This window comes from Echeneis naucrates, chromosome 13 (genome assembly GCF_900963305.1).
Source record: "Echeneis naucrates chromosome 13, fEcheNa1.1, whole genome shotgun sequence".
NCBI classification, from domain to species: domain Eukaryota; kingdom Metazoa; phylum Chordata; class Actinopteri; order Carangiformes; family Echeneidae; genus Echeneis; species Echeneis naucrates.
Window position 1 is genome coordinate 11,311,902 of NC_042523.1, and position 15,808 is coordinate 11,327,709.

General features: G+C 41.3%; 3 protein-coding genes across 3 annotated transcripts; 1 reads left to right on the plus strand and 2 right to left on the minus strand.

The window, feature by feature from the left end:
- Positions 1-370: 370 nt before the first annotated feature.
- Positions 371-4,672, minus strand: LOC115052587 (extracellular calcium-sensing receptor-like). The gene is made up of 8 exons (XM_029516784.1): positions 4,539-4,672; positions 3,832-4,120; positions 3,661-3,747; positions 3,097-3,288; positions 2,212-2,745; positions 1,893-2,117; positions 1,357-1,480; positions 371-1,272 (listed from the first exon to the last, which is right to left on the minus strand). The coding sequence occupies exons 1-8, from the start codon at positions 4,586-4,588 to the stop codon at positions 371-373; spliced, it is 2,403 nt and encodes an 800-aa protein (XP_029372644.1). The 5' UTR covers positions 4,589-4,672.
- Positions 4,673-6,418: 1,746 nt separating this feature from the next.
- Positions 6,419-10,332, plus strand: LOC115052795 (extracellular calcium-sensing receptor-like). The gene is made up of 8 exons (XM_029517140.1): positions 6,419-6,598; positions 6,647-6,736; positions 7,107-7,394; positions 7,752-8,303; positions 8,421-8,528; positions 9,115-9,238; positions 9,353-9,825; positions 9,910-10,332. Exons 1-8 carry the CDS (start codon positions 6,419-6,421, stop codon positions 10,330-10,332), a joined length of 2,238 nt encoding a protein of 745 aa, XP_029373000.1.
- A 667-nt stretch (positions 10,333-10,999) lies between these two features.
- LOC115053191 (vomeronasal type-2 receptor 26-like) lies at positions 11,000-15,738 on the minus strand. The gene is given in 5 exon segments (XM_029517759.1): positions 11,000-11,447; positions 11,449-11,500; positions 11,503-11,913; positions 12,112-12,235; positions 15,610-15,738. Coding segments are annotated over 5 exon segments (1,164 nt in total).
- Positions 15,739-15,808: the final 70 nt, after the last annotated feature.

The window sequence follows — 15,808 nt, forward strand, 5'->3', positions numbered from 1 at the left end:
GTGGTCTAAAAGCTTTGTTCACTAACGTAAATATGTATTTCAATACAAACAATATAAACAATATATATATTTCCCAGGAAACTAAGGCTCAAGAACTCCAGAGAACAGTAGCATTTTTGTAGCGTAAAAATATACATTATGGTGTAATACGTCATGCAATTGTACTTATTTATTTCCTGATACACTGAACTCCATTTGCAAGTAACTGCTCAGTCAGTACAAATGTAAAGCACATAAACATTAATGTGGGCTATTTTAATATAACATTGAACATTGTGACATTAAACGAACAGAATGCCTTCACTGATGACCCCCACACAATGCCTGAGTATTTGGAGTTGTATGTTTGTCTACCTACATTTACAGCATGTCACTTCTTTTCTTTTCCCATTAGGTGCTGTTTAGAGTTCTTTTCTGGCTTCAGTAATATTACGTAACACTTTGGGGCAAACAGGCAGAACAACAAGCCGAAGCTGGAAGCCAGAATAGCAAATGACTCCACTGCGTCTGAGTAATTTCCAGGGGAGCTGATATAGGCAGGGATGAATGCCAGCCACACAGCGCAGAAGATCAGCATGCTAAAAGTGATAAACTTGGCTTCGTTGAAGTTGCCAGGCAACTTGCGTGCCAGAAAAGCCAGTACGAAACAAAGACAGGCCTGCAGACCAATATATCCCAGGACACACCAGAACGCCAGGCTAGAGCCCACGCTGCACTCCAGAATGATTTTTGAGCGTTCGTACTGTGTATTTCGGGATGGAGACGGGGGAGCATCGATGAGCCAGGCTGCACAGATGACCACCTGAACCAGAGTGCAGCTGAAGATTATGCCCCTCTGCTGCTTGATCCCCAGCCATTTCATGATGTTGTTCCCGGGCCTGGTGGCAGTGAAAGCTGCCAACACCACCAGAGTTTTCCCCAGGATGCAGGAGATGCAAAGTGAAAATGTGATACTAAAGGCAGTGTGGCGCAGCATGCAGGACCAAGACGTTGGCTTTCCGATGAAAACCAAAGAACAGAGGAAGCACAGAGTCAACGCTAACAGGATGAAGAAACTGAGTTCAGAGTTATTCACACGCACAACGGCTGTATTTCTGTGATAGAAGAAGACCGCAAAGACGGCTAGGGTGAGGAAGGCACCGAGCACAGAGATCACTGTCAGAGCTATTCCCAAAGAATCGTAGCTCAAGTACTCCACCTTCTTGGGGATACAAGCTGCTCTGTCTTGGTTTGACCAGAAGTCCTTTGGACAAGATGTGCACTCTATTGAGTCTAATGGGAAGAGGGGATAAAAAAGTTAGTTTTGTGTGAACAGAATTTAAATTATGTCATTTTCATTGTCGAGGTCAAGCCTACTTGTCTGATTGCTAATTTTGCCACTGTCACATGGTACACAGTCAAAGCAGCAGACAGGCTCCCCACGACGGACAGCCTTCCGGGACCCCGGGGGACAGCTGGCGCTACATACAGACACCGGCACCTGGGGAGCACAGGGATGGATTTTAGCTCTACAGTTTAAAATGAAATGACTGAGATGAAACTAAGAGGCCTAAAGACCTATTTCAAAATGGACGCATTGAATATTTTGATGGGAAGTTGTGCACTCTACAGAGACGTTTTTACTCATGGTACACATATGTTTGCACATACGAGTACACACGTGGTTAATTTGTGAGATGACGCTGCCCTCTGTATGTAAATGACGTGCAAATTCAACATCTTTCGAAATGCGAGGAATGCTTCAACCATTCATGAAGTAAAATGACATTTTCCACAGAAACTCATATGAGATCCAACTTGTCCTGCCCACCTCTGACTCACCTCCACCTCGACCTACAGAACTTCAACAGATGGCATCTGATGAAAGTAAAAACACAGTGTGAGCAGCTTGCCTCACTCTGATGCCCTGCCCACATTATCCTGTCCTCCTGGATCACCAGCTCCTCGCCGTCAGGCTTGGTTCCATCAAACAACCCCACGTTGACAAATTCAATGTTCCCCCCTGTGCCTCTCTGCCAGTTGATGATATCATAATAGGGTATGGAGTCGCCCTTCAGGTCAAAGTCCACTTCATCTCCATCAATGTTAAAGGTGACTTCCTGGAGGTAGTACTGAAGCTAAAAACCAATAGATAGCAAAAAACAGAATAAAATGCCCTCAAACAATATTTTTTTAATTCCATACTGTAACAGTAAGACAATGGCGTTATACCTGCCATGGGTGTATGCTATCGCTTTCAGCACATGAGTTGTTTTGGAAAGGCCCATGGCCTGGTCGACAGAGAAGGAGGTTGTGCAGGGAATGTGCAATTGCGTATACAGCCTTATAGACATTATAGGCCACTCTAGGACTGGATGTATTCATATAGGCCGAATGCTGCTCCAACAGGGGCTCCTGGCCCGAGCAGGGAGGCATCTGGGAGCGGAGGGCTGAAGACAGCCTGCACCCATACAGCGCCTCCCACAGCTCCTGCACCAGAGGATTATCAGGATACATCTCAGGGTTCACTGTCTCCAGGTAGCTACTCAGTTTGGGGATATGACCTTTTCTGATGCCAAAGCCAATGGTCCCCCCCAGGTAGGGGTAATACTCGCTCCCTGTGAACACAGATGCCGTCACCCAGGCCTCGCTTGCCACCCACTGGATCCCAGTGATGTTCTGTATCATGTAGTCTCTTAAGAAAGGCGTCATCTCCCCCTCAGCTGAAAACACCACCACCACTTTAGCGGAGGAGGTACGCATCACCTTTGCAGATTTGAAGATGATGGAAGAAGAGAGGGATTTAAAATAAGGAGAGCGAAGGAAAAGAAAGAAAAAATAATAATCACTAATCGTACATGATCTAATAGAACTAAGTTGTTATAGTCCTTATATATATTTTGAATTCATTTTTTACATTTCCAAAGCTAGTGAAACATTGTACCAATATTAAAATACATTTTAATGCTGCCTACTCCTTCCCTCTTCGGATCCTACTGTGGAAAAATGATACATAGGGTCTGACTGAAAGAATTTTCTCTCGGATTGTTTCATGTTAATGATAAAAAAACAACTAAAAGGAGTCACGTGTAATCAAATATATAGCTACATATTTACCTGCATGATCTCCAGTGCCCTCTGGTGATTGTAGAGCAGAGGAATCATTTCTTGGTAAGCTACACAGACTTTGGTTCCCTGCAATTGTTTCATTAATCCTTGCACAGCAAAGCGGCCGTATTCGTGGTCCCCTCGCACCAGCCCCACCCAAGTCCAGTTAAAGCGCACGAGCATCTGTGCAATGGCCTTCACCTAAGTTCAACAGACAAACCACTCCCTTAGTCCCACAAACCTGACATATAAAACTGTTAACCTATTTGTTTTTATAGATGGTTTGGACTTGATTTGTACAGTACGGTAATATAATATGAATAGCATTCTTCTGTAATAGATTTTGACGGAGAAAATGTAAATGGGGTTGTTTTACTATTCTTTTTTCTTTTTTTTTTTCCAATTTTGAAGGTTTATATTAAAAGGTTTCGCTGTACTGCAATTTCCCAGCCTGGGATAAAAAAGGCATATCTATCTATCTATCTACAATATCAGACATCAGCAACATCTTAAAAAATGTAATTGTAATTGTTATGAAAAGTCATTAAAAATTTTTAAGAACAAAACTTTTACCTGATAGTCATCGTTGGGGATTACTCTGAAGAAGGTAGGATATTTTTTTTTGTCAGTGAAACATGCACATGAAGAGAAGTAGCTGATCTGTGGAAAAGTACAGTATAAAGCACGATAAAACTGATCATGGTTTGAAATGTTTTGGATTGGTTAAGCAAAAATCAATGCTACCATTGGGATTCTGAATGGCTGGAGGATTCTTGACACCACAATGGACTGAGCAGATCCAGATTCCCCAACAACAGCCAGCAGTGGAGAGGCACCGCTGCACGTGGGAGAGTCATCCTCACTGAGCCCATTCAACACAGCCAGAGCAGCCCTCTGGCCAGTGAGCGGATATGCACATGAATCAAAGATTTTGTACCCAAGGGTGCAATTGGGCAATAGCTCTGGACTCTGGTTTACCTCCTCTACTGCCAACCTCATAGTCTGAGCCCAGCGGAAGGCTCTGGGATCAAACCTGAAGACCACAGAAACAGGTGCACGTGACGCATACACAATTTAAGCACAGCCAGAGCGGAAAAGGGATACAATCAGAAACAGAGAAATACTTTGAACTTAGTCTGCATTTTTTTTATTTACCTCATTTAATGAAGCAGTGAATAGTGAGAATGGATGTTTTTTTTTTGGGGGGAAGGCATATTTTCTCATCTTAAACCAGGTCATGACATCGTATTTCTTGTCATCTATTCAACAATAAACAATTAATTTCTATTTATGAGAAATACTCGTGAACATAAACACGTTCTGCATAATCCACTCCTTTAGACAAATTGTGTTCTGTTTTTTTTGTTTTGTTTTGTTTTTTTAATACACATGATTCAACTGGAAATTGGTTAGGTTTAGGTTACGTTTCAGCTCACATCTCTGATACTCACCCATTGCAGTTGACTGGTGGTGGTCGGTAGGTAGAGTTCAAATCTGGCATCTCCTGGTTATAATGCAGGGGAAAAATTCCCCCAATAACATAGTCACCCTTGGCCACAAAGCTGGGCTGAAAGTTGTTTTGAAGAATGCACACCTGTGAAGGTGGAGCGGTGACCTTGGAAATTATGGTGTAAGTTAGAGTGAAGGTGCTGATGGAGTAAAGCAAGGGAAAGGAGGCAAGTGAAATCATGATGTTATACATCCCCAAAGAGAGAGCAAAAGAGAGAGCGAGAGAGTGAGCAAAGGATAAACTTATATGTGATGTTTGACCTTCTCATCTTGAATCTTGACATAGTGACTCAGGATTGGACATCAGAGGCTCCGCCTTATTCATTTTATTAAAGTCAGTCAATCTAAAGTGGCTGAAAAAATTTATAGAATTGGAAAAAGAAATAGTTAATAAAAATGCTCAAATATGTGTGTATGTATATTTGGTTACAGCCCCTACGGTCTTCTTGGGGGTGCTGGAATATGAACCTGTGTGTTTATACACCTGATTAAAGCTTCATTCATGGTTTGTTCCCCTTATTTTTGTGGCCTTCCAGCCAGGCTATCCATTTTTCCATCCATCTTCTACTGCTTTTCTGTTTCCAGGTCGTGGGGTTGCTGGAGCCAAACCCAGCCAACGTGAGGGCGGGGCCACCCTGGACAGGTCACCAGTCCAACACAGCGACCAACAACCACCCACACTCACACGCAGACCTACGGACAATTTAGAGTCACCATTAACCCAAACATGATGTCTTTGGACGGTGGGGGGAAACCCACACAGGCACGGGGAGAACATGCAAACAGAAAGACCCCACAGCTTTGTTATTGTGGAGCAGCAGCACTAACCACTATGCCACCATGCTGCCCCAGCTAGTATATAAACAGCAGAAAATTCTACAGAAAAAATACACAACAACAAAAAACTTTGTGCTAGGTCACTTACACACTGTGTGTACAGGATGTGTGCTCTTAAATTGCCGTTTGACTCAGATAAAAAGTTGAGATTTGTTATTTGTACACAGGCCATACAATAAGCTTGTTCTTCCCTTCCATCCAGTGATTTTATGCTGGACCAAATAACACTGTCAAGTACAAATGGGCACACTGCATCACTGTGACTGAATAGGGCCAACTTTTAACATAAACATTTCATGTAGTGCAACTGGAATAGACCCATCGAACCAGGCAGACAAAAGAAATATCAGTCATGAAGCGTGCCAGTGAGAAACAATGTTAATACAACATTCGGTTCACATGAGAAAATAAGGTAGAACTTTTAATGATGTCACAGCTGCTGGATCTGGGTGGTGCCCAGAGACTGATCTGTGATACCTACACTATATAAATCAACTGTATCCAGAAATATCACTATCATTCGCAGAAAGTGCGGTCACTATGATAAATGAGTCTTTTTAGTACTTGACAGAACTTTTCTTTTGACCTTGGCCAATAACAGTTATGTGGTATGCTTATCTTCTTCTGCTTTTTTCTGCCTTTGCAGGGAGGTCTGGTTCATTATCTGCTTGGGATGAATGTGTTTTCATGGGAGAAGAGGAGAAAAACAGTCTGTATGAAGATGGAGATGTAGTTATAGGAGGCTTATTCCCTCTACACTACAGCCCTGTCTATTCTCATAGCACATACGAAACAAAACCATCCCCTAATGTTTATAACTAGTAAGTATGTTTTCAAATGTATGTGATAAAAGGCACACAGGTTTAAATAAATTGGATTTCTGTTTGGGTTTTTTTAACATATGTATAAAATCTTGTGCTTTGCAATGAACTGCTTTTTGCTTCTGTGCAGTTTCAGTGCTCGCGCCTTGCGATGGATTCAGACCATGACTTTTGCAGTCAAAGAGATCAACAAACGCCGTGACCTCCTGCCACAGCTCAAGCTGGGCTTCCACATCCGTGACAGCTGTGATGACATTCCCGTTTCTCTAAGAGCATCGCTGCTGTTGGTGAACGGCCAGCCAGAAAGAGACCCCAGAGTCAAGATTGAGGATAAAGATAAAGGTGTAGGAAGGACGATCAATGGCACTAATTTAGACTGTGCTGCCATACAGAGGACCGTGTCCCCCGTTATCATAGGAGATGCTGGCTCTGGGGTTTCTATGGCTCTGCTAAGAAGCCTGGGCTCTTTCCATATCCCACTGGTGAGACAGCCTGAACGTGAGCAACTGTGGCAAATGCAAATATGTACAGTGTATTTACTATGTTAAATTAATTAGTATTTGAAATTTTTAAAAGAATCTCATTTTGGAATAATAATTATTTCAACCTCTATTGAAACACTCAAAACACATTTAGTTCACCAGATAGATGAAGAGATTGGTAGATACATTTTTAGTGTTGATCAGTCTGAAAGTTTCAAAACTGTTTGAAATGAGACATTAAAATCAACCTAGTTCTTACTATGCAGACTGAACTTTTTTTTTTTTTTTTTTTTCAAACTACTTGGAGAATTGATACTCATTCAAGCCCAGACTGTGTTTAAGGTAAATTTTTGTTTGATGTAAACACCAGGTGAGCTATTTTGCGTCCTGCAGCTGTCTGAGTGACCAAGGCCAGTTCCCCACCTTTATGCGTACGATGCCGAGTGATGCCTTCCAGATCCGAGCCCTTGCCCGGCTGGTCAGCTATTTTGGCTGGACCTGGGTAGGACTGATTGGTGTGGAATCTGACTACGCTCACTTTGCCATCCAGCTCTTTCTTCAGGAGTCAGTGCAGTATGGGGTGTGTGCTGCCTACACTCACTTCTACCCTGTTTCCCTGACTCAGGCAGCTCTAGATGAGCTTCTGAATGTTGTTCAGGTACCTCTCTGTCACTGCAAACCTCTCAAGCTGCAATAGAAAAATGCTTTTATTACTTCATTTATCCTAAAAATAGCTTTTTTCATTGATAGTACAGATGTTATGTTTACACCTCTAACAATAAAACTGAAAATAGCTTATTCATATAAATATTCAGAGGCACTGTGTTTCATGGTGGTAGAATCTATAGTTTTGTGGGTGCTTGAATATGAATCATATCTCATATTGAAATTGTATCATTTAAAGTATATTTCATATAAGCAGATACGGGACAACAAACTTAAAGGTCACTTAAAGGTCTTCAAACTGTTGACACTTCAATCATTGACTACATTTATGTGTGTCTTCACTTTTTAGTCGGCGTCATCAAAGGTCATCATAAACTTTTCTGGTGAGTCAGAGATGCAGGGCATTCTGAGAGAGGTAAGACGCTGGAATATCACCGGCCTGCAGTGGATTGCCAGTGAAGCCTGGGCGACCGCCACATTGCTCTGGGCAAGGTTTGGAGATCTCCTGAAGGGAACTCTGGGATTTGCCATCCGCAGAGCTGATGTTATTCCAGGGCTGAAGCAACATCTCACCAGTCTTAAACCATCCAATATTTATCACTCAGCTTTCTTGACGGAATATTGGGAGGAGACGTTTAACTGTCGACTGAATGGGTCAGTGAACAGCCACTTCCACGGGATCAGCAACAACCTGGAGAGATTGCCATGCAAAGGGACAGAGAATTTAGATGATGTTTACTCTCCTTATTCTGATGTGACACAGCTGCGAGTGTCCTATAATGTCTACAAGGCTGTGTATCTTGTGGCCCATGCTTTGCAAGATATGAATAACTGCAAGGTTGGACAGGGTCCCTTCCTTGATAGCACCTGCGCAGACCCAAAAAATTTTAAACCATGGCAGGTGAGACAAATTCCAGGTTATATATTATTTTTAAGTTAAATTTAATAGAAAGTCTGATTTTAAGAAAGCAAAACGCTCCACTCATGTTAAATTGATCAATTTCCCTTTTTCCCTCAGCTCCTCCACTACATGAGACATGCAAAGTTTTCTGCACTGGGAGAAAAAGTCAACTTTGATCAAAATGGCGACCCAATTGCTTATTATGATTTAATGAACTGGCAGAGGGCTCCTGATGGCTCATTGCATTTAATTAAAGTAGGTTTCTACGATGCCTCCTCGCCTGCTGGACACCACCTGGTCATAAATGATTCACTGATTCAATGGCCTGTTGGGAAGCAGGTGTGTTCTCTGCAAACAGGCTTGAGACCATGTTCACCTCTCAGGCTGTTGTATGTACTGTTGATCAACACATCAGCTAGTTTGTTCTTATTACTGTGCAATATACTTCATTGCTGAAGCAGCAGAAGAAATATAACCTCATCAGCCTGACATGCCTTCCGTATAAATGTTGACTATATAAACCCCGTAATTCCTGACACTGTTGTTTGCGTTTGTAATTGATTATATTTCCCCTTTTGATAATATTACTCCTTGTGTAATGAAGATGATAAACAAACTAATACCCCATTACACATCGCATTGCAGTAACTGTAATCCTGATTATGAAGTATTCAGAATTGTATCACACATATTTGGATGATGCTGGGATTACTTCAAATCTCTTTTCAGTTTTTAGTCTGTATATGAAGCAGAGGTAGCAGTGATGGATTGAAATCACAATCTCTCTGAGCGGCTGAACTTTGCCTCTCAGGCTTCCCGGTCTGTGTGCAGTGATAGCTGTCCTCCAGGTTCCCGCATCACCAGGAGAAAGGGGGAACCCATCTGCTGTTTCGACTGTGTCCCCTGTGCTGAGGGAGAAGTTAGTAATCAGACTGGTGTGTTGTGTTCTGTCACCTTTTTGTCCTGTGCCACACAAATCTAAATTATACTGGTTATCCAATCGTTGCTTCTCGACTCTAAGAACAATTCTCTTCTCTCTCCATTTGAAGATTCGTTGGAGTGCTTTCGCTGCTCAGAGGATACATGGCCCAATAAGGCCAGAGATCTCTGCCTCCCAAAGACTATTGAGTACCTGTCTTACCATGAATTAATGGGTATGCTGCTTTGTGCTGCATCTGTCCTTGGCGCTTGTATTTCCCTCTCCATCCTTGCCATATTCTTCATCCATAAAGACACACCACTGGTTCGGGCCAACAACATGGAGCTAAGCTTTCTCCTCCTGTTGTTCCTTGCTGTCTGTTTCCTTGTTAGTCTCTTGTTTATCGGTGAGCCTTCAGACTGGCTTTGCCGTGTCAGGTACCCGGCATTCGGGATAAGTTTTGCCCTTTGCATTTCATGCCTTCTTGCCAAAACAGCGGTGGTTCTAGTGGCTTTCAGGTCTACAATGCCAGGAAGTAACGTCATGAAATGGTTTGGACCCAACCAGCAAAGAGCCAGTGTACTTTTAGGAACGTCTGTTCAGGTAGAAAATCTTCACAAAAGTCATCTTTCTAAATTTCCTTTCAACTGTGTAAATTAAGATGATCTCATTCCCCCCTCTGCTCAGGTAATCATATGTCTTATCTGGCTGCTCTCCGGGCCGCCTCATGCCAACAGTAATTCAGATTACCACAGTGCTATCATCATCATCGAGTGCGTTACTGGTTCTGAAGCTGGCTTCTGGTGTGTTCTCGGATACATCGGCGTCCTGGCCTGCATGTGCTTCCTGATGGCTTTTCTTGCTCGGAAGCTCCCTGATAATTTCAATGAGGCAAAGTTCATCACCTTCAGCATGCTGATATTCTTTGCTGTGTGGATGACTTTTATCCCAGTTTATGTGAGCACAGCTGGAAAATACACTGTGGCTGTACATGTTTTTGCTATTTTAGCTTCAGCATTTGGACTTGTTTTTTGTATTTTTGCCCCAAAGTGCTATATCATAATAGTGAAGCCAGAAAAAAACAACAAGAAAAGCATGATGCAGAGGTAAAAATGTCAGTATGAATGAAGAGGTTGCATAGTGTGTTTTTTCAATGTACTTTTAAACTGTAATGTATCCAAAACCTCATTGCATAAAATACTACAGAAAAGATGGCCTATGAAAGTATTATTAGATAGGTATTAGATAGAATAAATTATAATCTTAAAATCTCAGGCACTGACTGCACTTGTGTATTTTTGTTCTCTGACATATTGCAACAACTTTGTGGTAATACTGTAGTGAACTACCAAGTATGTTTTACAAATCTATATCTACATTATTCTATTGTTCTTCTGTAAACAACATATAATCAACTACATTATTATTATTTTACAAAGCACCTGTGGATACACAAAATAAAAGTGAGATGTTATGAAATAAGCCACATTTATTGAAATCCAGACTAGAATTACAATTACTGAGGAATAATCTATTTGAATTCATCAATAAAACATTGTTCACATAACCATTTATTAAATCAATTCAGCGATGAGGATCAAAGTAGCACCCATATTCCAGCTTGTCCATTCTTATACTCATACTACTGTTTATAAAGTTTTATTTGTTTATTTATTTAAAAAAAATCATCTCAGGGTTTCCAGAACTGTTACAGTTTACAATGGATGCTCGCAGTAATTACAGAAGTAAAAGAAGTAACAACATCCAAATCCAAAATTCATATTTTTGGTTCACATTTTTTTGCCATCACATGTTTCTTGGTATTTTTCTCTGGTTTCATCAATATTATATAGCACTTAGGGGCAAAAATACAAATTAAGAGGCCAAATGCTGAAGATAAAATTGCAAATGTTTCCACAGCTACAGTGAACTTCCCAGGAGAGCTGACATACGCTGGGATGAAAGTGATCCAGACTGCACAGAAGATCAACATGCTGAATGTGATGAGTTTGGCTTCATTATAGTTATTTGGCAATTTTCTTGCTAGAAATGCAAGGACGAGACAAATTATTGCAAGGATCCCTATGTATCCTAGCACAGCATAGAAGGCAGTCTCAGAACCTGTGTTGCACTCTAAGACAATCTTTATGTTGCTATATCTGAAAACCATGTCTGGGAAAGGTGGGCTTAAATGAAGCCACAAAGCACAAATGACTATCTGGATTAAAGTGCAGGAGGAAACTATAATTCTTTGTTGTGCAGGTCCAAACTTTCCTGCAACTTTGTTGCCAGGAAATGTGGCTTTGAAAGCCGTAACAACAACAATAGTTTTTCCTAAGACACAGGAAATACAAAATGCAAATGTCACACCAAATGCTGTGTGGCGGAGCAGGCACGTCCAGGTTGTGGGTCTCCCGATGAAAGTGAGAGGACAGAGAAAACACAAAAATAGGGAAAACACCAGGAAACAGCTTAACTCAAAGTTGCTGGCCTTTACCACTGGGGTTTCTCTATACTTGATAAAAACCATCATTGTGACCAGAGACAGCGAGGCTCCAAGCAGAGACACAGCTGTGATAGATATTCCCATCGGCTCGGGGTAGCTCAGAAATTCAATGGTTTTGGGAATGCACTTGTCTTTTTTCTCATTTGACCAGCATTTCTGTGGACATGGTGTGCAGTCTGCTGCACCTGTTGAAGTCAAACAGAAAGTACAATTTATTCATCTGCATTTCATATTGTGAAAAATGCAATGAATTCTAGAGCAGAAATATTCATCCAACACACTGACGCTTGTAAAGATTAAATATATGCAGGCACTAAATACATAATACGGGGTTATGTATGTTCAGGTTATGTATGGTATACATGCTTTTGATGGACATGTACCTGTTGAGTTGGCTATAGTTCCATCAGCACACGGGATACAGTCAAAACAGCAGGAGGGTTTTCCTTTGATTTGAGCCTTCCTTGTTCCAACTGGACAAACATTAGAGCAAACTGATGATGGAACCTGATGGAAAAAAAAAAACCATACAGCCATACTGAGTGACTCTCAGAAAAAAGGGGTTAATAAATACCTATTATATGATTGATGAAAAAGTCTATACAATTACCATCTTCCCTGTTCCCCACACAATCTTGTCCTCCCATATGCTAAGATTATAATCACCATTTTCTGCAGAAACAAAATGACCCACTGTCACATGTCGCACCTGCCCATCTCTCAGCTGCCAGTTAATAATGTCATAAGAAGCAGGGGGGTCGCCGTTTTTGTCAAAGAACACATTCTCCCCAAACTGATTTTTAAAATGCACCTTTTGTAGGTGAGCAGTGACCTATGAGTAAAAATAATATATTGATAAATTCTTCCAATTAACTTTGTCATATATATATATATATATAAAATAAATACATTTTCATTTCAAGTTATTTGCAGTATTTCTCACCTGTGTGGACTGAATTTCTGATACATTCAAACATGGCCTCATTGGTTTTTGTCCAGCTGGTTGGCAAAACACCAGCTGATGCAGGGCATGTGCAATGGCATATACTGCTGTAAACACATTATAGGACACTCTGAGCTCCGTGACATTGAAGAAAACATCCTGGGAATTTATTAATGTCTCATTGCCTGTGCACGTTTCATGTGTTTCCTCAGTAACTGTGTGCTCTCCAGGTAGAACAGGCCTACAGTCCAGCATAATCGCCCAGAAATCCCTCACAAAAGCCGCACTTGGATTTAAATAAGGGTTAATGCCTGTAAGAAATGATTTTAGATTTGGGATAGCCATCTTCGGCATCACAAATCCTAAGGCTCCACCAAAAGCTTGATAGATTTCAGGCGTAGAGGGTCGTGCTGCTGTTATCCAAGCCTCACTAGCAATCCACTGAATTCCAGTAATGTTATGTTTTACTATTTCTTTCATCAAGGGATAAAAGTCACCCTCAGGAACAAAAGCCAGAATGACTTTGACAGATGACCGCTTGATCATTTCCACAACATCCAGAATTTTATCCAGACTGTACGTTCGTAGAATTGTCCCAACAAATGCAATACAAACGCCAAGCTTTTTCACTTCCTCACTGAAAGCCTGGATCCCGTTCCGACCATAGTCATTGTCTGATTGTATGGTCCCAATCCACTGCCATCCAAAATGTTTGACCAGTGCTGCCAAAGCTTTCGCTTGGAAGTAGTCGCTGGGGATTGTCCGAAAAAAAGTGGGGTATTTAGCCCTGTCACTTAGGCAGGCACATGTTGAGAAGTAACTTACCTATAAAAAAAGATAATCAAAAGAAATCAGCAACAAAACCTACAAACACTGCAGAAACATAAACTATAGAACACACATGCAATACAACATAATTAATTCTCTTACTACTGGCACATTAAATGGTCCAAGGGCTCCAGCCACAGCTAAGGATTGAGATGATCCTGATTCTGCAATGAGGGCAGATATAGCTGGAGGACAACGAGAAGTGGATTTTACCTCTTCTGGTCCGCTAGCCAGTGAAAGTGCAGCACGTAATGTATTTGTAGGAGATGCACAAGAATTAAGGATCCTGTAGCCAAGAGATATGTTTGGCAGCAGAGCAGAAATGTTGTTGATTTCTTCAATTGCAAATATCATCACTTGAGTCCATCGAAAAGCTCGCAGGTCAAATCTAAAAAAAGTTTTTTTTTTTTTTTTTTTTATTGAATCACATATGAAAATAAAGAGCTTCTACTGAATGGATCTACATGCAAGAATAGAGTATATGGGAAAGATGTGTTAAAACTTACCCTGCACACTTAACTCCATGTGGCTCCGTCTCGTAAGTAGAGGTGCTGCTGATCTCTTTGTTGAGAACTGGAAAAATCCCCCCGATCATTATGTCTCCCTGTTTGTACAAACTTGGCATGTCAAATCTGCCAAATAGCTCACAACAAGAAACTATGTTCAGATATAGAACAGACAAACTTAAGAAAGCTGTTCTCTGCATGTTTGCTCAATTTTTTTTTTTTCTAAAAGGGGTGAGGATGTAGCTTTTATAACAGACAGGAAGAAATGTTTGTTTCATGATAAACTGATTGAATTCCCAATGGACACAACAGTCTTGGATTGGTAAGATTAATAAGGCAAGAAAGGCATACACATCAGTGTTCGTATTCTATTCTGGTCTATTCCAATATACACACAATCCCCCTCAAAAATGTATAATTAACACACTCACATATTCTAATCCTATGTTGTGAATATAAACAAAATATAGAGTATAGCAAAGTCCCCAAAACTGCTTTTGGTGATAATATAAAAGTCATTTCCTTTGTTCAAAGTAACTTGCAACATGCATTTGGACCAAAGAGCTTAATATTTAACAAAGCATGCTCAGTACGTCAGTACATGTTGGGTCATAGATGCTGGATAAAACACAACTTGACAAGCACACTTTGGTTAGTCATCCATCAAAGATGGGCCTGATGTAGATCGCTGTGCAATCAGCTGAATTTACTTCCTGTAACAAGTGCGCCCACTTTGTTAAAGAAGCAACAATGTGTACCTTCCGGCAGCTCAGGACCTCTCAAACTCCGAAGTATCGGAGCAGCGAGAAGTTAGAGGCGCAATTGTTTCTGTATTTTAAAGTCAGTTTGTAAGTGCTGCGATTAGTTTTCTTTATTGTCCGCGGATAAGTCAATCATCTCTAAAGGACCAATAACTGACCAGACTCCGGTTTGCCGGTGTGTCAACCGATTCAGTCCCCCACAAGTTCCTGTTCCCCTTTACGCTGATTTACTGCTGAGTCGTGCGTAGTTGCTAAGTTACCGTGCTTACTACGGAAAGCGAAATAGAAAAAGCCAATGTGTGGGTTACTGGTATGTTATTTATTATATAAAAAAATAAATTGAGAATGCATTTGTTCGGCCATTCTTTGTCAATCTTTGTGTAAATGGATGCCAGCTAGCCTAGCTGTGCGAGAGTAGCCTACATTAAGTAAACCTATGTTACAAGCTAACGGCCCTGTTTGCTCTACATTTCTCGTCCCAAATTCACCGTCACCACCTGTTTAAAAAAACATTTGTATAGAAAATTTCTCAACCCTTTATTTTCTTACTCTTCTTTCTTTTCCTTTCTGATTACCGGACTGATGCTGACTGGACATTTTCCTACCGAACTTCAGACAACAGGCTAGCATAGCAGCAGTAACCAAGGGGGGCGGGGCTTAGCGAAGGATCGGTGGCCAATTTGTTGGAGGGGGGGTTACAATTAGGAAGAAACTTAGACATTTTTGTAACTCAAATATTACATAATCACTAATCACTAAAATATTTGTGTTTTTTTCACATGTCCCCTTTTATCTCCTTCCATAAATAAATCATCTCAGCCGGTGATTCCTTCGCTCTTTTACTGGTCTAGTCTGTGGTCGCGTCCTGTGTCCGGTCTGGTCTCGGTCCGTTCCTGGAGGGGTGCCGTCACCCGTCCGGTCTGGTTCGGCCTGGTCCTGGGGGGGCGCCGTATCTGCATTAGCCCAGTCCATTACTGCAACCTACTTCGTAGACACGTTCAGGTGCCCACACCGGGAATGGACCATTACATGACATACATTT